Source organism: Cariama cristata, unplaced genomic scaffold (assembly GCF_000690535.1).
Source record: "Cariama cristata isolate BGI_N322 unplaced genomic scaffold, ASM69053v1 scaffold13565, whole genome shotgun sequence".
Lineage (NCBI taxonomy): Eukaryota > Metazoa > Chordata > Aves > Cariamiformes > Cariamidae > Cariama > Cariama cristata.
In genome coordinates, this window is record NW_009615851.1 from 9206 (window position 1) to 36662 (window position 27457).

Genomic DNA, 27457 nt, shown 5'->3' on the forward strand with positions numbered 1-27457 from the left:
GTAGAGGGGCAGGGGGAAGAGGAATAAAGCAACAGAAGTGGAATGGGAAATAGAAAAATGCCTCCTGCTTTATGACAATGCAGAAAAAAGAACCGTCTTGGCTATTTAACTTTGTCTCCCTTCAGCATAGCTGCCATGCTTTTAGGGTCTTTTAAGCACACAGCAATGTTTGACATTAGTTTTGTAGAGAGCCCAAGTAAATGCTGTAACTCTTTAACTCAATGCCCAGCATAGAATTGTACATTTTTCTGATTGTTTTCATATGTTACACCTTTCCACATTCATGTCTAAGTATTTTGCTTATATACTTTACCTCTACTATGAACCATCCTTTCTCGGCCACAAGAGTTAGAGGAGACACAAATTTTCCTTTTTTGTAGAAAAACCTGTCTGGAATATCCTGTATGTTATAAACGTGCATGTGTTCCACAGCTTTCAATTTTTGATATATCTGCAAAGAAAACAGATGTTAGGACACCATGTGGCTGTAAAGAGCATATACGCACCTATGGGTACATGGAAACACCTGAATTTGAAAAATGGCAAATCCCCTTTAATGGCTAATCATCAGCACATTCAAACTGGGACTTTACCGGTCCAAAGATGATGGCTGTGCAAAACCAGATTGTGTGGTTTAGGAGGTTCTGAAAACTTGGATCATAAACACATAGGAATACATGAATTCATGTATTATATATATTTATAATACACACGCTTGCAAATGTATGCCTACAGAGATGGACCAGCAGAAGCCAAACCATCACAGGAGACGTTAAGCTAAGTGGTGAAAGATGTTTGAAGGAACCATGTAGACTGGGTACAGATGTGGAAAAGGGATATTGCCTTTGGCCTCTGCCACTTATTCCCTCTTTAGTGAACAATTAATGTCACCTCACCTGTGTTTCTTACACTTAACTAGTCAATCCCTATCAAAGGGATCGATAGTGCTTAGTTATCTGCTTCATAAGGATGCCGTGAGATTAATCAGCCAATGCCTGTGGCTTTGAAGCTGCACAATGCCATACAAGTGGTTTATTAATATTAATCATACTGTCTGGAATATAGTCACACAGATGTGGTTAAACCCCAGCTTATTCAGAAAAATATTTTAAATGCCTAAAGAAGGGATTCATATGCCATAAAGAAGGTGGTTATTTTAGTCCCCAGCATGTATATCGCTCTTTTGCTTAAATATAAATAATATTCAGGAATAAATAGCTCGATTCTGCAGAAAATGAAAGGTCCTTCACTACCTTTTAGTGAAGTCCCCCTTGTGTGTGTATACGCGTGCAAGAGATTTGCATTGGTATGCAGTCGCCATCAGGAGGGCACCAGGGTGTGATGGTGCGACTCAGCCAGGCCCTCCCACCAAGACCTGGACTAGACTGGTCCTGGTGTTTCACCAGTACTTCTGGTGCTCCAAAATGGGATAACTCTTAAAGGTGATAACCACTATGTTATGATATCATCTAATTCCTATCCATGGCTCTTTGAAGTGAATTAAGAATAGAGGAATCTGGCTATTGGGAAACAGAAAATCAATTTTATTTCGCTTAAAAAAGCAGCACTCCAGTAAGAAGTCCTAAAAACAAACAAAGGAAGAAAAACGCACAGTGCGAGGCATTGTACTTCATTCTCCTTAGGGATATTAGGCTGTTTAATTGTCACTGATTAAGGCGGGGCTGGCAATTAAAGCAGATGGGAGATGCTCTCTATTAACACCTTCCTTCCCCAGAAGGGAAATGAAAGGAGAAAAGGGAGAGAGACTTACGGGCTGGAAAATCAAAACTACTTTAATAAAACAATAACAATGGAAAAGAGTACAATAATATTAATACTAATAATAATTGGAAAAAAAAATATACAAAACCAATATTGAGCTTCCCAACGATGGTCAGGACATTGCTCACACAGCAGGGCGGGCATCCGAATGTCCTGGTCTGGACTCCTCAGCCGACACGAACCGGATTCAGGAATGCGCGGATCGTGATCGGAGGCAAGAGAACGAGCAGGGTCCCACAGGGATGCCGGCCATGACAGAAGAGAGACTGACCCTCATGATCCCGGAGCTTCACACTGAGTGTGAGGTGGATGGGAGGGAATACACCTCCTCCGTCAGTTCTTGGTCACCTGTCCCATCCACACTTTCCCACAGGTGCGACCCTTTTATGCCTTTTAACTTGTGGACCATGAAGGAGCCACCAGTGACCTTGGTTCCCACAGGGATAGGTGTAAACGTGGGCCTCTCTGCACACCAACCCTACCCCTTACTTCAGTCACAACTACAAACATCAAGTGTTACCAAGTCTGAAAACAGGGACTGTCTGAAAAACCTGCAGTCAGCTTCAGAAAGTGCAGTTACTTAGAAGAAACTTAAGTAAAGGAAAATCTACTGGAAGGAGAATTGGTCCTATTTTAGCCAAAACGAGTACACGAATAAGAGAGAAGCGTGTGCTTAAGAGCTTTGTGGGATGAAGCCTCATGTCTGCGTGAAGTCGCAACTTATACTTGCCCTTGTTTGAAGGTCTGGCCTACAAAAATAAGGATCTCTGAGTTAAGGTCAAGGAGAGCCTGTATAAATGCTGTGATCCTCTGCAGGAACTTTGAGTGAATTGCTTACGCGTGCCTCTAAGACAACTTTCAATTCTGGCACTAATTTGAAATGTTTACAATGTCACGGCTATACAATTCCTGGAGAGCCTGTTTGGGTGCAAAAATTAGCGAAAATTCTCTTCCAAAAAATGAAAGAAGCTACAATATACTGGAACTGGTTAAAATATAATATAGAAAACAAAACTATTCACCTGGAGCATGGACTGCCCATTTCATACATCCACTTACCTATATTCTGAGGACAACAATAACGACTGCTCAAGCATTGGTTTCTCGTTAAACTATAATATACTAGTCTATTAGTTACAAATGCTGCATTTTCGTTCTTTTCAAGTGGTTTCCAAATTTTCTTCTGTATTGTTTTAATTTGTCCCTCAAAACCCTGCAGTTCTAGCCTTGGGCTTTTACGGTTGATTCAATCCAACACGCTTATTCATCAAAATTCTTCAAAGAAGAATATTGTAAAGAAAATAGCTTTTTGTAAATCTGGTCTAATGGAGTTAATTCCTCAAAGTCTATAGGAGTTTACTGGAATATGAATGCCTGACCTGCTCCAAATCATTTGAAAATCCCAGCCAGAATGTCAATAAATTGACTAATATATATAAAAAAATTCTAAAAGTGGATTTTGAGCTAAAATCTTTTAGCTGTTTACCAGAAGCACATCGTGGTAGAGTTCGAAAGCACGTATCTGTGCCAAATAATGGTGAAAGTTCATGCTTTTTAATTTGCCTGGTGTGACTTTCCTTCAGAAACCAGTGTCATAAGAGTGTCACAGGATCCAAGTCTGGCTCCCGGGAAGAGCCTCAGGCTGATTTTTACACACATCTCTGAGAGCAGGATTTGTGTGTTACCAGAAAACAAAAGACAGAATGCTCATATACCCCAAGGAAACACAAAACTAAATAAATACGAACAAGCTGTACTCACCTCCGCGTGCTTCTCTGGAGCTGGCCAGAGGCTCACAACAGGACCTCGGTCCTTAATTTGTATGGTATCACTTATATTGATATAGTTTTTCAGCTCAATCACTTTGTCCGCCCAAGAGATGTCTGTCATCCCGTGATCGGAGAAGAGGAGGACGTTGACATCATGCTCAAGGCCCTTGCTCTGTGAAGCGAGTGCATGACAGACGTTACGGCAGGGTAGGAACTTAGCACTGTCTGTGCCCACTGGAAAATCTTAGTCCCCATTTGACCTCCACTGATTTAGTGGAAGTTGGCCAGAAGGAGCATGGCCATAAATGCCCCGCAATGTGCTTTGCACACCGTAATGGTGGACATCCACTCTCACTTGCTGCCCTGGAAGTGTCTGAGAGGTTAGTGCCAAAGAGAGATTTTACAAAATAAATCCACGCCCCTGCTAAATAACCAGGTTCTACATCCCAGTCCCACAAACCAGTTGTCCCTATTGGTCTTAGACAGGATTTTATCCAACGATTCTTTATCTGTAGGCCAAAATGGCTGGGGAAGAGCAACTTTGTCATGGTACCACCTGTGGCAGGGGGGTTTTTCTCTTTTCCTCCCAAACACAAGCACCTAGCCTTACAGCTTTTATAATTTAGTGAAATTGGAAATATATATTCCTGTCCTCACTGAAATACATAAAAAACTCCAAAATGCACTTATAATTGTCAGAAATATTCATAGAATTGACATTTACCCAAAAGCTTGGTATCTTCCTTTTCTCACTGGAAAATCATTTAGATATAATGTTTTTTAAAACAAAGTTTAAAGTACAGAGTTCTGAATGGTGCCATAAAAACCACTATAAAAGTTAATTGTCTGATTCCACAAACCTTAGGAAGCAAGCCGTTTTGATTTGTTCCCCTATTATAAAGCCCAGCTAGCAACACAAGTTATAAACGGAGCAATGTGTATATTGGTTTATGGCTTCCTGGGGCTATCGGTATAATAATCCACTAGGAGGATTATAATGCCATCTACGAAAATAAAAATCGGGGTAATGATGCCTTGACTTCCATGTGATCTCGGTAGTCTCTCTTTCTCAGGAAATAAAAGTTTACAGCCAACGCATCCAATTGACAGGCATTAAATAGTCTCTTGGCAGTACCACAAAGAACAGTTTTAAAAGCCTTTTCCAAATGCACCCAGGAGCTGGGTTTTCGGACACCACTCACCTTGATGAGCGCGATCATGTTGCTCAAGGCTTTGTCCACCTCCTTCAAAGCATTCTTCCGCTGCTGGGACGAAGGGCCGTAGTGGTGGCCTTCCACGTCGATGCGCTCGTAGTACACCGCGGCCATTTCGGCACTGCCATTGCTGGAGGTAGAAGGGAAGGGAAGATGTGAGAGGCTGACACACATGGAGACCTCCTGGCTGCCAGCATTATTGTCCTCACTGACACGTAGAGCCACAAAACCCCCATTTTCTGCTTCCAGCCTGTGATTTCCTACCCACTGTCACATGGTTGGGCTTGTTATTCATGCCCAGAGTCTCCTGAGTTTGCTTGAGACTGCCATTGGAGGTGCCAGGTAGAGACTGCCCTGTGCAAGCACAGGCTGACGGGGCAGCTCTCTACTACCTTTTCAAATTAGGGAGGTGGCTTTTCCTTTAATGACAAAGAAAGACTCAGAAGAAATACTGATTTCTGTGCTGAATGCCCTTATTAAAAGCACTGTGGGAATTACCAGTCAAATGTGCTTTAATTAAAGTTTGGCACTTCTGGCTTTCTCCTGTGTGAGGGAGATCTTCTAAACCACCAAGGTCAACTCAGGATGTGCTCTTCCATGACCTTGCAAAATCCAAAGTGGTATGAATTGGGGTGAGATTTTAGATGGGGTTCTTATGCAGGAATATGACCAAAGGGAAACTAAGGTAATCTGAGAGTTGCACAAGTTTAGCTGCTCACACGTTTCTGCACTGAACGCCCTCAGCCTAATTAGTGGGGTTTGTGCATACATCAGTGCTTAATTACATTTTCATGACCACTTTACAGTTCACTGTAAAGCTCCCTGAGAGTAGTTAGGTGGATAAAATCGCAAATCTATGCTCCTGAAATTCAAACTCAGTCTTTTCCTGCTGTGCTTAACATATGACAGGGTGTGCCATCCATAATACATGCCCTCATCCAGATCAAGCTCCCTACAAAAAGACTTTTTGTGTGATGTCCTGACAGGTCCAGCTTCTCTGGTTAAAGACACTTGAGCAGTCTGGTGTAATGAGTGAGATGGAAGAGAAAAAATCAGAGGTGAGGGACTGAATGAATGAATGAATTAGGGTCTGTCATTTGCATTTGTAAGTTTGCTGAGGGCCTCAGAGGAGCAGTCCTGTAGGAAGCAGAAGGTCTCTGCTGTGGTGGGAATTTCCCCACCCCTGGCCCTGCAGAACAGTGTTCTTTCTCACTCTTCATTATTTAAAAATCATTCAAATGAAGCAACCCTTCCCTCCCCCCAATTTCATTTAAAGCGTTATTTTCCATCTGTATTAGACCTAAATTAATTTCTAAAATTTAACCCTGTCATTTCTGTATTGCATGCACACTCATTGAACCTATGAAACAGTTTTCTTCTGCTGCAGTGCCTATATTAATTAGCTACTTAGACTGCTTGATTGCTTTTTGTCTTCTCACCCATAACTAAATGATCATTTCGATCAAGATGATAGAAGCTAAGAGATTTATTGCATATAACAAGTGGTCTTATTTAGGCTGCGGTGAGATTTCTCAGTGAGGGCTCAGTCCTGTAAGGATGAATGTTCAGCTTTGCACATGACTTCAATGGGACAAGCTCCACTTACACAGCATGCTCAGGAATTTGCAGGACTGGGTACAGCACATCCAGAGCTTGTAAGATTGAGTTTGACTTTGTTTCCATTTTTTACCTGTTTTCATAAGAAAACTAGGCCTCTCTGATCATGGCTTGCACAGGAGAAGTAATCTGACTTTCTAACTATGTGTTAGTCGTGTCTTCTCCCATCACCTGTAACTTTCAAAAGAAATGGCTAAGGAAAATTTACTGAAGAAAGCTGGACAGCATTGATGGCAATACCAAAAAGAGTTTTATATTTTATCAACACACTTTGCAAGTACCACACAAACTTCACAACACCTGTCCAGGAAGGTAGGTAGATTATGACAGCCCTTAAATTATATTGTGGAAAAGACGTAAGGGAGGTTTTAGTTTTGCTTGCCAAAACCAGGTGCTTGACTCAGTTTTGAGTATTTTTTGTCTAAATAATGGTCTCAAAGCACCTGTTTGAAGAGACTGGAGGATATTTGTGCAGGATGGTTTCCAGTGGCTCCCCATTGAGTTAGGTACTCCTACCCTTGCAGAGGGCATTGATAAGACTCCCTTCCACCCTGATGAAGTTAAGATGGGTCAGGACATTCCAGTGCTCAAACTTAAGTTAAGCCCTAGGCCACCACGCCATGATAAAGGGCTTACTCTCTCTACTCTGAAGTCCCTGTAAGGTTTGCTAATGGTGGGAGCGTAAGTGCAGTTCGTTAATTACTAATACCTGCCATTAGGGCAACCGAGCAAGGCACTGCTCCAGGCAACAGCCTGCCCTTGCCACAGGCTGTTTTCCCACATACAGCTAGTGCCAACCTCAGCCTAATGGGCTTTTTAAATTAGTTAGGGTGTGGAAAGGAAACACGCTGGATTTGCCAGCCTTTGAACAGCTTCAAGAGTCAGAAGCTCTTGCAAAAGAGATGCTAACTCCTGCTAAATGAATACGGCTACAATAAAGGCATTCCAGAGGCTTTGCTTCTTATGGGCTGGCCCAGCAGCACTGAAAAGTGTTTGCTAAATTTTAGAGGACCAAACAAAGAGGACGAATGAGAGAAAGGATAAGGAAAACCTACCTGATTTTTAATCTGTTCATTCTCTACCCTCCTTTCTTATTGTAAGTCCCTGCCGGTATTTGCAGCCACAATTGATTATTAATTTTATCGACAATCGTACCTTTTTCCTCTTTCCTGCCTTGCTGCAGACAGGGCACTTAGTTTAAAGAACGAGAACCCAGGCAGAAATTCAAGAGTGACAGTGTGTAAATGGACACCAGAGACCTGATCTCCCGCAGCTCCAGGATGATCTGCAGGATTTAGGCTCTTCAGCAGGCTGTACCTGGTGTTTATGGCAGACATCATACCGGTAGTGATTTGCTCTTTTCTTGAAATCACCAGCTTTCACCTCTTGAGAGCTGCCCCACGGACACTGATGCATCCTTGCCCTTTTCTTCTTTTCCACCGAACGCAGCAGCAAGCAGCTTTGTGACTCGGGGTGAATTAGCTATTGAAATGTTTTCAATGGGCTCCAACTACCCAAAAAAGCACCTTGAAGGGCTGCTTGAAGGACCTTTTAACAGTTTGTGCCTTGCTTTTAATCATGTTCACAATTACAAAGCTGCAAACTGTCCTGAGCAGCCTTATGCACTTTGCTTCATAGAAACCAGGCAGGAAGCTTCAAGCATATCTTGACCTATCCTCAAATGATACCCGAAAGCTGTCTGTGGTAATTCTGGGTTTCCACCAGAAGTCAGAACTGGTGTCTGTACTCAGTTTTCCATTCCCTTTTTTATTCACTGAGTTAAAAGTGTCACAGAAGCTCCAGAAAGCTTCCTACGGCACATATGACCTCCTCACGTCACATGCAGATAACTTTCTTAAAATCTAAGCTAAATCATTTCAGGATCAAATGTCTCATGTGTTCTGAGACAGCTTCTGTCTAAGCCCCATACTGTAAATGACACTGTGATTTGTGAGCATCCGTGCAGCAGGACCCTGTGTGCAACATCTCCAGCAGCTCTTTCATCACTTTAGAGCCTTTACTTAAGGGACAATCAACACAGCATCTGAATACAAAATGTTTCAGATTCAAATCACTATGGCAGTTGGCAAGTAGTAAAGTAGAAGTGTATCCTAGGATTGGATAAATTATGGAACCAACAAAGTTTTAAAAGAGGAAGTTTAGTTATAACTAAGGTAAGACATTGGCTCTGCACGTGGCGGTGCAGTCTTCCCTGATTTTACAACCTATATGGAATTGTCCCTTGTTAACATTTGGATGCTAGATGGTGGAACTGGAAAGCTGGGTGTGGAGCATACATTTTTCCTAGGAATGGTCCGAGAGATATATTCCCATCATACTCATCAGGTGGGCTACATGATCATTGTAAGTCCCTTCCACTCAATTATTCCATTCTACTCTATTCTATTCTATTTCTGTTCTCATATTTGCACAACATGAATGCCCGCTCCAAAATCATTGTGCCTGAGATGTTCTAAAATGGAGAAGGAGCTAAAGCATTGGTCTCATAAATAAGTGACCGGAGCTGAATTTCAGAATTTCCAGGAGGAAATTCCCAGGAGCTCTCTCTAAATCCAAGCAGGTCAGTAAACAGATACTCACAGACTGATCTTGAAGTTGTTTGAAACAGAAAATTAAAAATAGTAAGTCAGGATGTCTCCTCCGTGTCGTAACCTACCCATGAAAAGAGGAGCACATCTTTCCCTCCGATCTTAATGTAAGGGTCTGTTTCTGTTATGGAGATGTTTCTATGACAGTACTGTAAAGTAGTCTCGGTCCCCATCTTCCTACCTGGGAGCCAATCCTGAAAATCTCCATAGAGCAAGACTGATAATAAACCCAAATACTCATCCTGGAGAGAGGAAACCTCACACTGCAGAAGTCTAGTGACGTACCCCAAAGACTCGAGAGCATCGCTGATGGCATCCGCAAAGTTTTTGTCTGTTGGGACGCTGAAGTACTCGCGGCAATAACTTGGTCTGACTCCAAGGATTTCGACCTCACAACCTAAGAGCGAAAAATGTGGTAAGCTCTGGTGTTTCAGCTTGATCACAGACCCCACACCATGGGGTCCAAGTTCAGGTTTGTAGATTCCCTGTGACATTACTTACCTTACACCTTGCCTGCAGGAAAATTTGCGGTTGGGAAGGAAAAAGGGGAGAGAGGTTGGTTTGACGAGTGCTTGTAGCAAACCCTACATTGGATCCTTTTATTTCCTTCTCTAAAAGGAAAGTCTCTGTGTGACCTTCCCACAATAAAACTCTTGATTCCCTTGTGGCAGAGATTTCTCACCTAAAGTGCTAGTTTGTTTTCATTTTAGCTACTGCGGCCACATAGCCTCATTTCCAGGCTTCCAACATAATAGATTTAGATATTGTTCCCTGAAAGTTCAGCAAATACTTTCCAGTTAGACACGCTGTATCTTACGTCGTAATATCCTCTATAAATCGTATTTTATTATGTGATACTGGCACTCCACTATTAAATCTGTTTCCCAGGAGGTCTTATTAAAACAGTATAAACCAATTAACTCTCTTGGTAACTTGCAGCCTTCCTTGCAAAATACAGTCTGTTTTGTGGACCAGAAATTTATGGCAACAAATCCTACAGGAGAACATGGCCCTGAACACGCAAAAACATGTGTTTTTTTGCCCTTTTGCTCTCCGGTTACTATGTTGATGAATAACATTAATATTTAAAAGAATTGTGCTTTCAGAAACACTGGATTCATGCCAATTATCTTTCAAGAGCTGCGGAGTCCTCCCATTACAGTTAGGCCTTTTCTGGTGTATTCCTGGGGCACAAGGGGAAAAAAAAGAGATCTTTTGCCAAATGGCCTCTGTATACAGCAATACAGTCAGGTCAAAAAGGCAACTCTAAGGCATAACCTGAATCTGCCTACATTTGGGTCCCCTTACTTCTCCTTTGGGATGAAAGGAATGATTAAGGACTGTCGTAAGTTGACTTGTTGCTTGCAGGGGAAGAAGGTTGCGCAGGAGGTGTAAGAACAGAAAGGGCACTAGAGCAAGCAGAGCTACTTTCAGAGATGATGTTTACTGGGACGCTCAGTGTCTTGCATCTCAGCCCATGTGAGCTCACATCGCTGAGGTGCAGTACTGGGAGGCAGGGAAAAGCACACCGCTTGCAGGCTAAGTGACTTCTGATCGTGACTTCTCAGGAGTACCATGAAAGGTTAGAAAAACATAAATATTTAAGCTTAGGAAATTTGTAAAAATCTTCACTGATTTGCAGAAAGCCAGCTAAGTCAGATGGAGGTTACCCTTTCCAAAAGTTAAAGAGCTCTAGCACCGATGACAGATTCAGTCTCTTCACCCAGTGGTCCATGGTAGCGGCTCCCAGGTCTCCACATTTTTGTGTGTTTCAAGGGACCTCATCTACTATGATCAATTGTTTGTAAGAATTAATTATTTGCAATGCTAAACAGAAAATATAGTCAACTAATTGACTTTTCTGTAAAAACATATTTATATAATTTTGAACCTCTATCTAATAATTTTTTTTATAAAAATTGTGGGAGTGTGTGATGGTGCTCACTTTTCATTCTTCCCCTGTTGCCCCAAACTTATATGACTTAATCCTCCCCTTTCTGCATGGAGATACTTTAGTGTTTATCTCTCCACCTTAAAAGTAATCTGCAACCTGGATGAACGGCCTGCAGATTACTCGACAAGAACTGACTCTCCACACTGTCCCACAGTAAAACTTCTATACATCTGTACGTGGCACCTTCAAGAAATTACATTGTGCAACAGAGACAGGTCCCATCTACTGCCTAACCAATTCATCAAAAAAATGTACTCCATGAATGACCCAAAGTCATCTCCAGGAAGCAGAAGCCCTTGCCCACTGCCCCGAGGGTGTGCAGCTTCTGTCTTCTCTGTGATGTCCTGGGTGCTGCCAGCAGCAAAACATGGGCTTTCAGCTACCTCGGATGCTAGAGGTGATGCAGTAGTCCTCTGTGGGCTTTGCTAATATCTCAGAACTGAACTGGGACTTCAGAGTCAATTTCTCCTCTGACACTTGGGTCTGGGAAAAGATTGGCTCCAAAGCCAGGCAAGAAATTAAGGATGTGTTTGGAAATGTGTTGGAAACACCTAGCATTTTGGTTCGGGTGGATGAATGCTCATAGTCAATGACTAATACGATCGTTTTGCCTCTTTTTTCCTCTTGAGATACTGACATCAGATCATAATTTTCTCAGATAACGTTCCTCAGAATTACTCATGAGATAATTTTAACTGGAAGCGTTAACCTCTTGGCAATCTGGGATATTTTAGTTGCTGAGATATCTTTGCTATTTCTAGATTGTCAAGTGATGAGCATGACATAAAAGACTACAGACGCAGAAACAGAAATAATTTTGGCCACTAAATATTGGTCTTCAAGTGTGCAATTCATTGGCAATAACACTGAAAATTCAGGCTGCTTAGACACCAAGAACTTCCTTTTTCTTTTTTTTTTTTCAGACTCTGTGATGAACAGAAGTTAAAATTGAATTTTTGATGTTAATGTTATTACAATTCCAAAATACTAGCCATGAAGACCCTTTAATATTTAGATTTCATTTTGGTACAGGCCAGGACAGATGGTAAATTTTCCCATTTAAATATTACGGGAAAGGAATTTTTAAAAGATTTGGAGCCAGACAAAGGGAATGTTAAGTTTTTCTTGGTTAAACTACAAATAGATGATTTGTATTTACTAAGATGTAATGTTAGATACCTTTCTACACAGTTTTGTATGATGCTAAACCTTTGTTTAAAAACCTGAACTACTGGAGCAGGAATAAGGACTTCGTTCACAGCGATACATAGGCTCTTCTTTATCTATCTGACATGGAGACCTGAACTTCTGACAGCTTTAAATTGCATTTCTAAACATTGATTTAACAATCAGACACTTCATGTCATAACAGAAGGTTTTGAAAATTATCCAGACTAGCTCCACGGTTTGGTAAATGTTGTGTTTAAATGAAAGTTGGGTTTAGAGACTCTTTTTTTTTTTTTTTTTTTCCACCCCCTTTCTCTCATTTCAGTGTTTAGAAAAGATGTCACTGCACTTCAGTTGAAGCAGTTGCATAGGCTGCTGGAAAACGAAGGATTTTGAGGCTCTGGGGTGACATCACCCACCAGGCTGAGCGTGAGGACAGCTACAACACTCAACTGCGGTGGTACCACCGGGATGCTCTCGCACTCCCCTGGGCCTTCCCCATCCGCTGGAACAGCAGTGCTTCAGAGAGGCAACCTGGGCGTCAGGCTGCGCATTTCACCCCACGTACGGCGTTAGCTGTTGTGTTTCACTTAGCAATCAATCAGATACATGACTTTTTCCCCAGGAATGTCTTGAAGAGTAGAGACTTCTTGATAAACACCATGAAGAAAGAAGAAAAATGTCCCGACAAACCAAGTGCTTATATTTTGGCAGAAGCGGCGGTTGGGACCCCTGGCATGGTGGTATTTTTGTTCCTCTGCTTCTAAAGGCAGGAGAGCTGGGATGAATTCTGCCCGTGAGTTGTCTCTGCTGTGTTTATGTTGGGCTCACAGATAAAGCTGTGATGGATTGGTGCTGGCACCCACCAGCCCTCCTGCTCTCTGTCCCTGTTTGCTGGGGTCTGGATTTTCTTCCTTTAAGCACTGACTATGCCTGAGAGAGGAACACAGGGAGGAATACGAAGCAGCAGATTTTGGGTTCAGACTTTGCAAAGCTTGGAACTGGCTCTGAGGAGGAAATGGCAGTGATGTAAGTTAACCCTGGGAATCAGCTCGCTGGCATTCACAACGCGTTTCTGTTACATTTGATCGGTCTTGTTTGTCTTCACCACTGGCTAGAGAGAAAATAGCGTCTTCCAGAAAAGTGTGATGAATTTAGCTGTACATTGCTGCTCCTATTTTTCCTGTTGGGATCTTTATCAGATTTGTAAGACTCATTACCAAGCAACAGTATATCCTCAGTCTGCAAAGTTAATCACTAATATCAGATCATATGCAGTGCAAATGTCTGTGGGACCTTTACCCACCTCGGTTATTAAACCCTTATTTTTTCTTTCATTTTGTTTGGCATCGCTCCCCAGTCAAATATTAAGAATTAAAGCTTTAAAATAACAGATCTAGAATTTTTAGAAGGATTACATCCTTACTATGGAACTAGACAACAGTTCAAAAAAATCATATAGGGAAAATGTAGTAAATGCTATTGCATTTGGGGTGACTTTTGTTTACTCCAGTTACACCTGGAGTCCTACTGCAGCCCAGCTGCCCTGTGCTTTAGTTCAATAGTTCTACATTTCACCCTGCCTCCTGCCCTGTACCTGACCCTGTATGGCCAATGTGTCCTTTGAGACCATGAACACCCTTAAAATAAGCATGTGCTTAAGCGTTTGCTGAACTGAGGCACTGATGACTTTGCCAAAGGTCATCTGTCACAGGTAAAAAAATTAATGACAGACAGATGTGCGCTTCACAGTGCACAGGTAAAATACCAGATCCACGCAAAAAATTCCCCCTCTGTGCTGTAGGAGAGCCAATGCATATACTTGGCAGCATAAGCACTGGGAAAAGGGAGGCTCTATGGTTCATTGCAATTTTCCACTGGAAATAGTATACAGCTAAGTGTCTAGGGTATACGTATGTATACAGGGATGCATACATACATACCTCATATTTCTTCTCCTGCTCAAAGGGCAACATGAAGGAGCGAGGTAAAGTCCAAAGGCATTTAATGGAAAGTGATACTGTTCTTTTGGATTTCAGTAGCTCTCTGTAGACTGTTACATCTATTCAGTATGTAATTATACCTATTCAGTGCGGTTTCATTAGTAGTTACAAATGAATAATCTATAGAAACAGGTCTTTTTGTAAGTCTTTAGAAGAATTTCTACATTCTGGTGTAATTCCTATATCCTACTGTTTGCATTGCTGTTAGATCACTTGGGTGATCTTCAGTAAGAATCAGCTTCTTTTTGAGGGCTTTATACAAACCATTATATCGAGTCTGCAGTTCCAGTCCCTTGGACTGCCTTTGAGTCCACAAGGCAATATTGTCACCCTCAGATCTTTTCCCTCTTCAGTACTGTAGAAACACTCTGGATGCCTTTTCCATTTTTTTCATCTTGGTTTGCTCTTTCTTCCCTTTCCTGAGAACTGTGGCCTTTTTTTTTCTGGGATGCCCTTGGCCACATTGCATGGCCAGACCGTGACCAGGCGGACGTGCGATGGGATGCAGAGATGAGCTGGCCGGGAGCCCGCGGCGTGAGTCAGCTGCTGCTGCCCTACCCACGGGCACTGGCTGTATTCAGTACAGCTCTTCTAACGCGTGGTCCACTGGCCTGCATTTACACATATGAGGGTACTTGCGTACTGCTTAGGTAGCAGAGTTAAAAGGTCAAAAAGTTGAGAAGCTGGGTACCTTGCAAGGGATTTGATCTGACTGCGCAGCTGGGACATTAATTTCCATGTGTGTCCCTAAATGGACAGCCTAAGGGTGTACTCCTATCTGTTAGAAAAGGCTTGTTATTATACATCCCTACTGATTTCAGTGATCCAATATCCAACAAACAGGAACAGAAAGGCCAAGTCCCTCCAAAGGGATTTGACCTGACTGCACAGCTGTCCATGTGGGTCCCTAAATGGACAGCCTAAGGGTGTACTCCTATCTGTTAGAAAAGGCTTGTTATTATACATCCCTACTGATTTCAGTGATCCAATATCCAACAAACGGGAACAGAAAGGCCAAGTCCCTCCAAATGAATGGCTCAGACTCACAGGAACTGGGACCTCAGCTGAGTTAATGATGAAGGAGGACAAGACTACTTGCTCCAGTTCACCAAAGATGCTTTGCTTTCAGCTGGATTTTGCTGTCCCCACAGAGTAGATTGTCTTCAGCTCTCAGCTACTAATTTCCAGATTAAAACCAAACAAGCATTGAGGGAGGATGTTTACTGTTTAACTTTGATCAGTGACACGGTCTAAAGTGTTACTCCATGAACCATTCATGTAGCAACCATTCAGCACAGCAGAAGCTACAGGTAAGCAAGAGCAATGAGCAGTTGGTGGAGGAGGGGATGCTCTGCAAGCCAGCGCCCCACTGAAGGTAACATTTGGTGGAAAGTTACCTCCAGTGACACTTCAGTGTTTTCCTTTTTTATGCAAATTGTCATGGCCCAAGAAAGGATAATTCATTTCCATGAGTGGTTAATAAAGCACTCACAATTCTTGTCTGTATTTCAGAGCTGTATTAAAGACCCATCCTACAGCATATGGAGCGCTTAGATGTAAAGATGCACCATTAAGATGGTAGCAATTTTTGACATACTAACCTGGCCAGTAGTACATGGAAACGTTCTTTTTTGCTTTCATCATTGTGACCCACAAAGGCTCCGATCCATTCCACCAGAGAGGCAGCAGGCTTTCTTTAGTCACACCAATATCAAAAGATAGATTTGTCTTTTGGTCCCACATGTAGTTCCCAATCATCTGATGGACCTCACAGTGACGACCTTTGAGGGTGGAAAAAAAAAACCAGCACAATCAGACCGGTGTTCTCCAGCAGAAGGATGCCACCAGTACCACCACTGCTACCACTGGATCATCCAGCAAATCAGCTGAAAAGCCCTGATTTTAACTCAGGGACCTCTTACCTTGCAACTGCTCATACAATCTTCTTGACACTGTTAGCTTCTATTGAGGTCCTCTAGGTAACTGTATCCCCCAGTTCAGGCACCTAAAAGTTAGTTGCTGAAGTTTGTCAGCCACCTGTGTTCCCTTCACAGTCAAGGGAAAAGAAAAGGCACCTCTAGAAAGCAAGTTGTGCCATCCTAAGAGAGGCATGGAACGTATCTGGGAGGAGTTACCCTCTGGAGGTGCACATGGCCCTCTCTTAATTGTAGAGAAAGATTACATCATTCACTTAGCTTCAGACAGCCAACTTTTAGATAGCTGAGGCCAGAAGAAGCAAATCCCACACTCTGTAGTCTACTCAACATGCCGTACCCGGTCCACACGCACAACCCACGGCAGCGGCAGCTGGTGCGGGTACCACAGGTTTGGCTGATGCCTGCCTCCTTCTACACAGGCAACATCTGCCAAATCTGAGGCCATTTTAAGGTACTCACCAACGCACAGACCCAGAGGACTGCGGGAAGCGGTCTGTGAACGGGAAGGGGTAAGAGGACCATCTGGAAACATAGACTAAAGTTTGGGAAACTCACATTTCCCCTCTCCTTCATCCATAGGGTACATTGTTTTTCTGCAAGCAAGCAAAAACTACACTAAAACCTTTATATATTACTTTTATTTTCTGTTATTGTTAGCTTTTTTTTTTTTTTTTCAAATGAACACGCTTTGTTCTTCGTTGCGGGGACACCAGTCGTTTCATCAGACATTTTCAGCCCTCTTTTACTGCATCTTGGGGGGCCTTGGGCAACTTTATATTACAAGAAACTAGCATATAACAGCTGAGCAATGTCTCCCACTTCTTGTCATTGTCAGAAGAAAAGATATTGTATTTTAAGAGTTAATCTACAGGTGAATTAACAAAGATGGGAGAAGAACTGTTGAAGATTAACTTGTACTGGGAGTTCACGATTTCCATATCTTAAAAAGCAATGACTGATGCATGTGTGAGACGCTGTCATCATTAGCTGGTGAGTCATGATATTGCAAGGATCCAGACAACAGGCTCTGATTATTGTGAGACTGAGCGTAGTGATCAGAACTGAAATAACCTTGGTATGCTAGTTTTGAAAAGGCATGATTTTGAGCAGAGAACTCTGTATACTTTGGGTACATGTGACCTTGAAATGGATTTTGAACTCTCCTTCCCTGCTGTGAAGTATTTCAATTATGCAAAACATTTCCTCCTTCCCAGCAGAGAAAAGCAGTCCCAATTTGTGGCAGTCACTATTTACCATATTAAACCAAACAGGTTTAATATAGAAGAACTGGTGGATTGAGTGGGCAATAATCTGTCCTCGTTATGCTGCCAAGTGCTTTCTTCGCTGTAAGTCTCAAAAGAGCTAGAAGGAAGCCTCTATAGTGCATCAAAAATGCAGCCTTCCTACTTAGAGGACAACCCCATCTCTTCAGCTTCTTGAAGCCCATGTACTCCTGGGCGTGTATCAACCTGCTAAACTGCAGGCAGGCAACTGGTGCCAGTCTGGGAAACCTGCAGGTCGGTGCTGAAGCTGTTCGGTCACGTATTTGTACAATGTATAGTGTGGTCTTCATATCAAAACAATGAGCTCTAGCTGCTACTGATGTGAGCTCCTCACAGGATTTAAGGTCTGCTGTCAGTTTGCCCACCTCTTTAAGGAACAGAACAGAGATTGTTCTTTGTAGTGTTGTTGGGAAGTTTAATTAACTGTGTGCACTAATACAGAGCACAGTATTCTTCTGATCTCCACATCAGGCAAGTTCATTCTTCTACAGACTCCGACTCTCTTTTTTTTTTATATTGAAAAAGAGGCCTAGAAGGCTGTAAGGCATCCATTTTCATTGCAGACATCCCTGGTTCACAGGGCCAGAAGGGAAGCTCAGATGAGCAGACAGATCAAAAGACATGACCATTTAATGCTGCCTGGAGCCATTCATGTCTGCTTGCCTGAAGCCTGTGTCCCAGAAGGACCTCAGTCCTCCTTGGAAGACATCAATAACCAACTAATCAATCTCTTCCTTGGGTTGCTCAACCCAATATTTATCATCAGTAAACAATGTTCAAAAAGTATGCCTGGTGTCTAATTTTATTTTTGACCTTTGTTAATTTTCACCCATGGCTAGTCTGTGCCTTGCTCACTAGATTAAAAAGCCCTGCAATAGCTGGCATTTCTGTCTCTCCAGAATTAAGGTGACTTCTCAAATTTCTTTTGGGTCACCTGTACAACCCCAGTTCTTTACATCCTCTGTTGTAACTTATTTTCTCCAGCCTGAGAGAATGACCTTTAGTGATCTCCTTTTTAACGATTATCAAAATAGCAACACAGCGTCAGACAGTCACCATAACATGCTGAATTTATGATTGCTTCCATTACTGCAGCCTTCCTCTGTAATCAAACGTTATCACAAGCATTCCAAAAGTAGAAACGGGGCAAAAAGCAATTTCAGCATTCAGATGTCATTATTTAAACTCACTGAAATTGTAGTAACAAGCACCCCTTCCTCAAGCAACAGAGGAAAACAAAGAGGGTATAGTTCCCAGGAATATGATAACTGCTGTATCCTTCTGGAAGAGAGCCAGCAAAAGCATTTGCAAGTCTGCGTGCTACAGCTTACTTGGACACTACGCTTCTTACAGCATTGGCTTTGTCTAAAGCACATTCCCATGTCTCCAGGCACTTTTGTCAGCATTCAAATGAATCTATGCAAAACAAAGATGAAATAAATTTAAAAAAAAAAAAACAACAAACCAACAAAACTTGCAGCCACTTGGCCACCCACAACAGCAGCACAGTAACCCTGAGTGCTGCACACCCTGCATTGACCATACGTGAGATTTGGAAACCAGAGCGTGTGCTCCTGTAGCATTTGCTACAGGAATGATCTCTGCTTTGGTGGTCTTTCATTGACTGCAGGGACAGCATGTAGGATCACCAGTAGGCATGATATATCATACAGGGACCACCTGTGTCTAAATCTACAAGAGAAAATGCTCTTCTGAGACACTCAATGATCTTTTTTTTAAAAGAAAGGCAGCATGTGGCAGATGTGCAATGCTATACCTGGTGCATCAGGCAACAAAACAGAGGTCAACCATCTCTGCACTGAGCAAATCAGATTTATCAGAGAACCCACGGTGTGTATATTAGCCAATGCAGCAAAGGTACCATAATCTGTACCCACGCCATATCCACCTGTTGACGAGCATAAGTACATGCATTTCGCTAAATGTACTGTACTATGTAATATTATATGCCTTGCCGCTACGGTGAGACCTTTCTTCCCATGTCCCACCATGATGTCCCCGCTCCCTGGGAAGTGACAAGAGCCAGGAGGGCAGACACAAGCACAAGCTGCCATGGGGCTATATAGGCTGGGGAAGAGTTAAGTTCCTCCACACAAACAGCTGCGCAGACGTAAGGTAGGTAGGGTTTAACAGCTCGAGACATGCAATTCCCTTTCTCCCCTTCCTTCCTTCCCCACAATATCTTTCCTCTGCTATTCCCTTGCTTGAAGAGTCACCTAAATGCTGACCCAGAGCTGCTCATTTATCAGCTGCTTACCCTGCTTCCAGCCCCCCTGGATGACTTGCCCTGGGAAATGCTCTGCTCATGCTGCCTGCCATGAGGAGGAAGAGAGCAGGACTTTAAAATCACCAGCACTGTATTGCCATGCCGGAGCCGATACCATGGTGTTGCCCTCCCTGAGGACTGAGCCCAGCCTGCTGCGAGCAGGGCATCCTGAAGGACCTGTCTCTGCCTGCTTTGATATGTGCCCTGCTCTGCTCTTCCCCTACTTGGTCTCATCTGCCCTGCTTTGAAAAGAGAGACCACAAGGAAAAAACAAAACCCGTGTGCTAAACCTTAAGTGGCCTGGAGAAGAGCAGGGCTCATGAGAAGTCAAGGGGGAGAGCTGGTCTGGGCAAAGTGGCCCATCTGCAGGCTCCCATGCAAAAACAGTGCCTGCAAGATGTGCATGGACCATTTGTGTTCCCAGAAGAGTTTGCTGGCAAAGTCTTTCCAATTTTTTATGACCTCTGAAACCAGACAGATCCAAAGCAGAAATACCTTAGCCTACATCAGGCAAGACTTTGCAATCCAAGTAGGACAACATCAAAAGGCACAGAAAAATCTTTACTATACACGACATTATTTTTTTTTTCCTGAAGGGGATTCATTTAATAAGAATGTGAAATTCTTAATTCAATGCTTTCGTAACAGGGCCAGGGCTGGGGTGCACAAAAATTGCTTCTGAAGCATCCAAAGCTTAGGCTTTGCAGATGCTTGCTCGTGCAGGACGACAGGTCTTGTGCCCCTGGAGAGCTGTTTGGTTGGTCTCCCAAAATGAGTGGGACCCCCTGACCACCCACAACTGGGTACGGCTCGAGGGCACCACAGCTCCAAGCACTACAGAGGGCCTGAATAAAACGATGGGCGAAGCTACTGCCTGCACCGTTAGAGAGGGTATGAGCCTCTGGCAGTCTTTGGTTCATCAGCTGTGACTTCAGCTCTGGGCAAAGAAACACCTGGATACGTGCATGTCCACTTACTGCTGCCAATAGGTGGTAGCTAGTATACTGGTTGTGAGCTGTGAGGTTGTGGCTAGTAAAGTAAAAAACCCTCCGTGCTTCCACTTGAGGCGTATGAACTTGTGTTAGAGAACGCTTCCTGTTCTCCACTTTGAAAGTGGTTCCATTTTTTTAACTGGTAGAAAGCAAACACAGATTTTTTTACCACATTTTGTATATGTGTGAAAGAGAAAAATCTTGGCACTTGGCATTGCGGCCTTTCTGCAGGCGGTGAGTAAACAAAGCGAGACAAAAAATGCGAAAATTAAAAACCCTCTCGGTTCCCACTCTCTTCTCCAGCCTGTCCTTGCCAGGAGACTGCCCCTTCCCTGCCAGTTAATAGTATTATCACAGTCTTCTTCGTGCTCTTCTGCTTCCCAACACACAATTTTAGAAATGGAAAGCTACTGAATCCGAGAAAAAGAAGAGACTATTGATTTAAAAACTGTATGTCACGAACAGAAACTTTGAAATCTTTGCTGCTGCTGGCATCTGTGGTGGTTAATAGAGGAGCAAAAAGAAAAAATCCTATTCCCTTGTCACTCATCATGCTCTTTGTGTCCTTCTGGCCTTTTTCTCAGCTTGGACAATGAAGTTGAGATAGTTTCAGTTCATATGTACCGACAATAAATTTCCCCGTTGTACTCCTATCCCTCCATTTTTTATGCCTCAGACAATGTGCAGGTATTGTTTATGTAATTAAAGTCTTGCTTAACTGCTAAACAGAAACTGTCAGCATCCTTTCCTGGACCAGGCTGGAGTCTGGATACTGTGAACTGGGCAGCAGAAAAGAGGTACAACCATCACCAGGCAGGGCTTCCGTACCGAGGGGACGGAGCGTGGAGATGTGGTGCGGTAAACTAGGAGGCCTCTCACAGCAAATGATAAATGCACTACTATGTGTGCACATCACCCAGACCCCAGAGGACTCCAGAGGTGGGATCCCAAAGGACATTTGCTCCCAGAAAACGTGGAATAAATGGGTTCCAGTGTCCGTTGAGATTTGCTGTGGTCAGGAGAAAACAGAAGCAGACTGGCTATTTATCAGACCGCAACATCAGCCACCAAAGCCCCTCAGCAGTCAGCGCTGAGAGCGAGGAATGGAGGAAGGACAGCACAAACACGGAAACCGGGTGAAACCTTCAAGTCTGGCAGAGGAGAACTTGCCCATCACCCACCCCTGGGACCTCTGCCGTGTCACCCCTCTCCCTCCTGCTGTGCAGAGGAGAAGGCGATGGCACACATTGGGCTGAGCCGCGGCAGCTGGGGAAACACCACACATCACCCCCGTATTTTAGAGAAGCCCCAAACATGCGGTCACTGAGATACGGCAAGTGTGGGACAGCCCTGCAAAGACCATAGCCCTCACCTTGGGTGCAGGAGACTGAAACGTCCTCTGTTCAACCTCCTCCTCCATCCCGCAAGCTTCATGGGACCTCGCAGCCCCTCTGCCAAGTATTTAAGATCAAGTCCTGTCCAAAGAGGCACACGGAGGCCCCTTGCCGGCTCCTTTCCGAGCAGCTCCCCACCCGCCCACCTCATAGCAGGGACTCCCTCCGCTTCCCATGGAGGCCAAGAGAAACAAAGCTCTTGGACGGGGGGACTCACAGCTGACCAGGCGGCTGGCACGTCCGCATGGAGAACCTGCCAGAAAAGGCCTCATTTGTTGTTAGCATCTTGGAAAATAAATCCTCCTTGGGTTTCCAGCTCCGATGTGATACTGTCCGCCCGTGTTTATGCTGGCTGGGGCTGGAAATGTGAGGGGCCTCTGTGTGCCCTGAGCTGGGGGGGCTTCAGGGGAGCTGGGATATTGGGGGTCCCCCAGCACCCCCTCCAGCATGAGCAGCTTTTCTCCAGAGACACGGCATGAAGGGCTCTGAAGCAGTAACTCGTGCTTGCAGCAGTTACGGGGGGGACCTCAGACTTTCCATTTCACTTGGCCTGAGAGCTCCCTGCAGAGCCGGGCCATGGCAGGGAAAGGGAAGAATTAAAAACTCCCCACAGGATAAAAACCTGAGGTGGCTTGCAGTCTTAATTCCTTTCTTTGCAAAACAAACAGCACATGGTGTGATTAAGTGAGCCTTTTGGGATATGCGTACTTGGACTTCTTCTTCCCTCCCTTGCCAAGCCCACGTCAAGCCCCGCCAAGCTCTCTCAAACACACGTGTCAGCAGCAACAGCTCCTTTTACCTAATTTGCCATTTTATGTCATGCCTTTCAGGTCATGGAAAGCTAGGATACTAGGTAAGACTCAGCCTGGCAGCTCAAAAAACAACCCAACTGCTCAAGGACCTATCTTTACACCACTGTGGAAGCCAAAACTGAGAAAGGTGTCGTGAATGAAGTTGTTAGAGAAGATTGCTTTTCAAAGAGTGGGATTTTAAGCCAGTACATCCTTGGGCTACCTTGCACACCAAAAGATTTTTGTAACAAAACAACTTCTCCGGTTGCGCGTCGGCGAGATCCCTTTGCTCCAGCGATGACTTGGCTGGTGTTTAGCGCTTCTTCAAGCAAATAGCATTTGTCTTTCAGCTAATTTCAGGATGGGGCTTTGCCTTCCTGTTGAGCTGTGAGTGCCATCCTAGCCCGTCCCTGGTGGGAGACCCTGCAGGGTGCTGGGTGGCAGATGTGACCCCCCGTGTCTTTACACTGGGTACTACCACTGCTGAGCGAGGGAGCTGGAGGGGGACAGCATGACCCAGGACCACCGGTGGGTGCAGCGGGGAGCCTGGGTGCTCGCGGGGGGATGTCCCACGGAAGAGGGTCATGGTGCAGTGTCTGACTCACAAGGAGACGGGAGCTTTTCCCCGTGCCCTGAATCACTCAGTGACTTTATATGAAGAAGACAAACCATTAGCATGCCTAGTGTTTCTATGCTCTGCTTTTCTTTCTCATAATTGCCGTAGATGTGGAGGAAGGGAAAAAACCTCCAGGCAGGCCCTGGGCTTTGGGCTGAGGTTTTCTATGTCACTTTGGGAAGCTCCAGCAAATATTTTGTCGTAGCAGCAGCAGATTTAAATAGGAAGGGGCTCTACCACAGAGAGCTCTGCCATCACCCTGCAGCACTGCGTGACCATAGGCAAGTCATTTCCCTCCTCTTGCTTCCCTTCCAAAATTTATCTGTTTTGTTTCCCTAGGCTGGGCCCCATTCCTCCCAGTGTGACCGGGCTTCGCCTAGCACCTAGTCTCAGCAAAACGGGGTATGCTTCACATTAGCATTCATTAGTCAGTTGTTTTTAGGCCCATGGCTCTTGATCATCAGTTCTGGTTGCATCTATTCGGTTATAGCTTTGAAAAGCTCAGTAAACTTGCTATTTCTTGTGAATATTAAATTTGTTTAGGCTGCCCTCTTGAAGACATCAATAAAATAAAATATAATGACTAAAAGATCCTGCAGATAATCAGGCGGCTGCTCTGCATGCTATTGCTTGCCAGTTGCCTGTTGCAGAGGAAAACTACCTTTGGGCAGGGCTGACGGGTGCCGTTTGGCATCTGCATTGAGATACGGTGGGGCAGATGCTGCTGACCTCCATAACCTCCACCTGCAGCTCGGGGCGGGAGGAGGAGGTGAGGTCAGACTTGAGGGGACGGACCTGTCCCAGTAGTGATGGTGTCTGAGGAGCAGAGTCCGCTGCCCTCCTCCAAAGCCACCGAAATGAGGGAGAACATCCCCCGTAACAACTACTCCCCCTCTGGAGTCATGAAGCTTGTGCGGATGCTGGGTGAAGGACGGTGCGCGGAAAGGAGAGGCCTTGCTCACACGAATGGATAGACACAAGAGAGAAATACATCCTAACTGCAGCGTTTTCATGCACACGCTGTCCTAGACCTGGCAGCTGTGTATGCTCCTGAATGGGTGTGGGCCACAAGACCTTGTGAATGAGCAGATAAGGAAGGGACGGGACTGTTTATCCGAAAAAGTAGTGAGATATAATGAACGAGTCAAGGGTGGGAGTGTGCAGGTGGGGCTAGAAATTTCTTAAGGTGATTTAGCTGAAAAAAGCCAATATAATATGAAACTGCGGTCACAAATGCTAAAATATGGCAATTTGGAGGTTAAAATGTGCATTTCTTAACAGCTCGTGATGTGGCAGTTAGGACAAGACATGAAGAACGGCCTGTCCTTGTAGTCCCTGATTTCCTGGAAGAGACTGTGGCAACATTTAAAGTCCTGTATGTCCCAGTTGCAAATGGAAGCAAAACCAGTTACACCCCGCCTCCTGCCCCACAGCAGAGATACATGACTGGTGAGATGCGACGCAAGCTTTCCCGTGCCCGTACAGCAGCGATGGGGAGACGGTAACTTGCCCGTCCCTTAGCAGGCTGTTGCAGTGCGACATTCACGTCACCCTGCCATGCCGCATTTTTTTCCAAAAACTCTCCCAGCTTTCCAAATCGAACGTGCACGGACTGAACACAGATAATGCTATGTCTGCTGTGCGCCCCACGCTCCTCGCCCCACCATCACCTAAAACGTGACGTCTTGTTTCTGTGGGGATTGCACCATGGCATTGGACCCCACCATCACCTAAAACGTGACATCTCGTTTCTGTGGGGATTGCACCATGGCATTGGGAGTAAGAACAGTGCAGCCATGGGATTTACCCTGCTGTCATGTCAGGACACAGCCACGGGTTACAGTAAACACCCCGAGGGCTCAAGCGCAGTCTTGGATCTTCCTTTGGGCACATTCATCACCTAAACTTGGTTCTCGGTTGATTCCTGGACCTATTTAACACTGCTGTGACTCGTGTGTTACGAAGGTGAATTGTTATTTGCAGTTAAGTTGTATTTGCACTGAGATCCTCATCATGAATGCCAGGAGACTTGTGAGAAGAGTTGAGTTTGGTCTCATAGATTGTCTCATTGCTTCAAGCTGGAGTGTAGAAACTCTGGTACCCTAAAAATGTGAAAAGTCTGGTAGTGGTGTTTCATCATCTAAAGCAAAACACCTTCTTTGTGAGAAGATGTTTTCAAAACTCCTGGAAAGGCTGATTATAGACTCCGCTCTATGAATAACGCACTTAATAGGAGTGATGATTAAATGTGGTAAGGAGCGAAAGTCGTTGCTTTCCCTCTTCTCTTTAACAACTCCATCCAGAGGCTTTTTGCACACATGAAGCGTTAAGCCCGTTTGCCTACGTACACCTAAAGAACATGGTCTGGAGTGGAATGACACCTCTATTTTCAGTCATGACATTTGCTTTGCATTCATGCATTTGCACCAAGACATGAAAAAAACCTGTGGTGGTTTTGTACTCTTTTCTGTTCAGAGGTGAGCAAAGGAAAGGCATTTCTCTTGAGAGAGAGGGAGGAAAGAGTTAAGCGGTTTCAAAACAAGCTGGGCACCACTGATGTCAGATTTTGTCTTACAATGGCATCTCTTTGCTTTCCCAGCAAGCGGTATATGGACCACTGGGCATTGTATTGTTCTGAGGACAGCAGAAGATGCCACATCTCTTAGGAGAGGACAGATTTTCTCACTTCTTCTTATTACTTGGAAGGTCTTGTTTGTTAAATAACTCCAGAGAAAAATCCAACCAGAAACTCCAGAAAAACTTTCCTTTCTGTTTGGTGGGGGTTTTTTTGTTGATTTGTTTTTGTTTTTTTTTTTTACTTAACTGTTCTTTCCAGGGTGTCTTTGTCTGATAGAAATGGCCCAGCTGTACTCTGTGCACCTTCCTGGTGCCACCGTACTCAAGTGTCACGTCACTTAGATTAAAAGCAAATCGGCATCATGAAAACTCTGACTATCCTCTAAATTTTCTGCAAGCCTCTCCTGGGCATTCAGAAAAACTGTAGAGGAGCAAAAGCAAAAAATCCTTTGTGTTTTTCTGTTTGGCTATTTCACATTAGTACAGATTAGTACATTAGTACATTAGTACAGGACTTAATACAAAGTTAAGACAGGGACCTGTGAAAGCAGAAAGTCCGTTAAGTTTAAAAAGAAATTTAAGGCTGAACTTGCCGAAACAGACCTGCTAACTGAAAATAAGTTCTTATCTTAGCCACCCTCAGTTTACATGCCTTTTTATCAACTGGCGTTTCCAAGTTCAGAGAAGGTTTTAGACAAGAAATATTGAGCTATAATGCCACAGTGCTTTTAAAGTCCCAGCTAAAAGCACTATTTATGTTATTTCTATGTTGTCTTTGGAGGAAGAAGCCCTGGGGAGCTGCCCTCCGCTTCAGCACGGGGAGCTGGCAGCTCCGAGGAGCATGACAGCACAGAAACGCAAGTACTCACCCGTCATCAGCGTGTAGTAATTTGGGTAGGAGAGGCTGGGGAAGTCTGGGGTCATGTAATCCACCTTCACCCCCATGTTCACAATGTCCCGAAAGCCCGGCAAACCCTCCAGCTCACTGTCGTCGATGTAGTCGAAGCGAAAACCGTCGAGCAGGAACACCAGGAGCTTGCGGTGGGCCGAGGGGACGGCGGGGAGCGGCAGGAGGGAGGCGAGGGCAGCGGCGAGGAGGGGGGCGAGGAGGCTGCGGGTCCCCATGGCGGGCAGGGCTGACAGGGCCAGGGCCAGGGCTGGGCAGCAGCGAGGGATCTGCAGCAGCTTCGGGGCTGGACCTGGCACTGCTGTCCTCCCTCTCACTTCCACCGCCCGCGTTAAAGCTACAGCACTGCCCCGGGCACGCCGTGGGCGTGGGAGGTCACAGATTAATTGCAAGCAGATGATTAACTTTGAGCGGAGGGGAAGAAGAGCTTGCTACTTCCCTGCTACAGAAAAAAATGCTTCGCAGTGATGGGGAAAACACGGTGTAAAAATACCTGGAGCCTGTCAGGACACCCCACGGGCCTGTCGAAGGGAGTGCGAGCCAGAAAACGCTGGCTGC

At 44.5% G+C, this 27457-nt stretch overlaps 1 protein-coding gene across 1 annotated transcript in view; it reads right to left on the bottom strand.

Annotated features, from left to right (window-relative positions):
* The window catches only part of ENPP6 (ectonucleotide pyrophosphatase/phosphodiesterase 6), a 31791-nt gene extending 4674 nt beyond the window's left edge, over positions 1–27117 (bottom strand). Inside the window, exons 1-6 of the mRNA XM_009699975.1 lie at positions 26862–27117; positions 15717–15896; positions 9277–9388; positions 4754–4895; positions 3544–3723; positions 314–451 (exon numbers count right to left, since the gene is read on the bottom strand). Coding sequence (XP_009698277.1) covers positions 314–451; positions 3544–3723; positions 4754–4895; positions 9277–9388; positions 15717–15896; positions 26862–27117 — 1008 coding nt within the window. The remainder of the gene's footprint in view (positions 1–313; positions 452–3543; positions 3724–4753; positions 4896–9276; positions 9389–15716; positions 15897–26861) is intronic.
* Between the last annotated feature and the right edge of the window lie 340 nt (positions 27118–27457).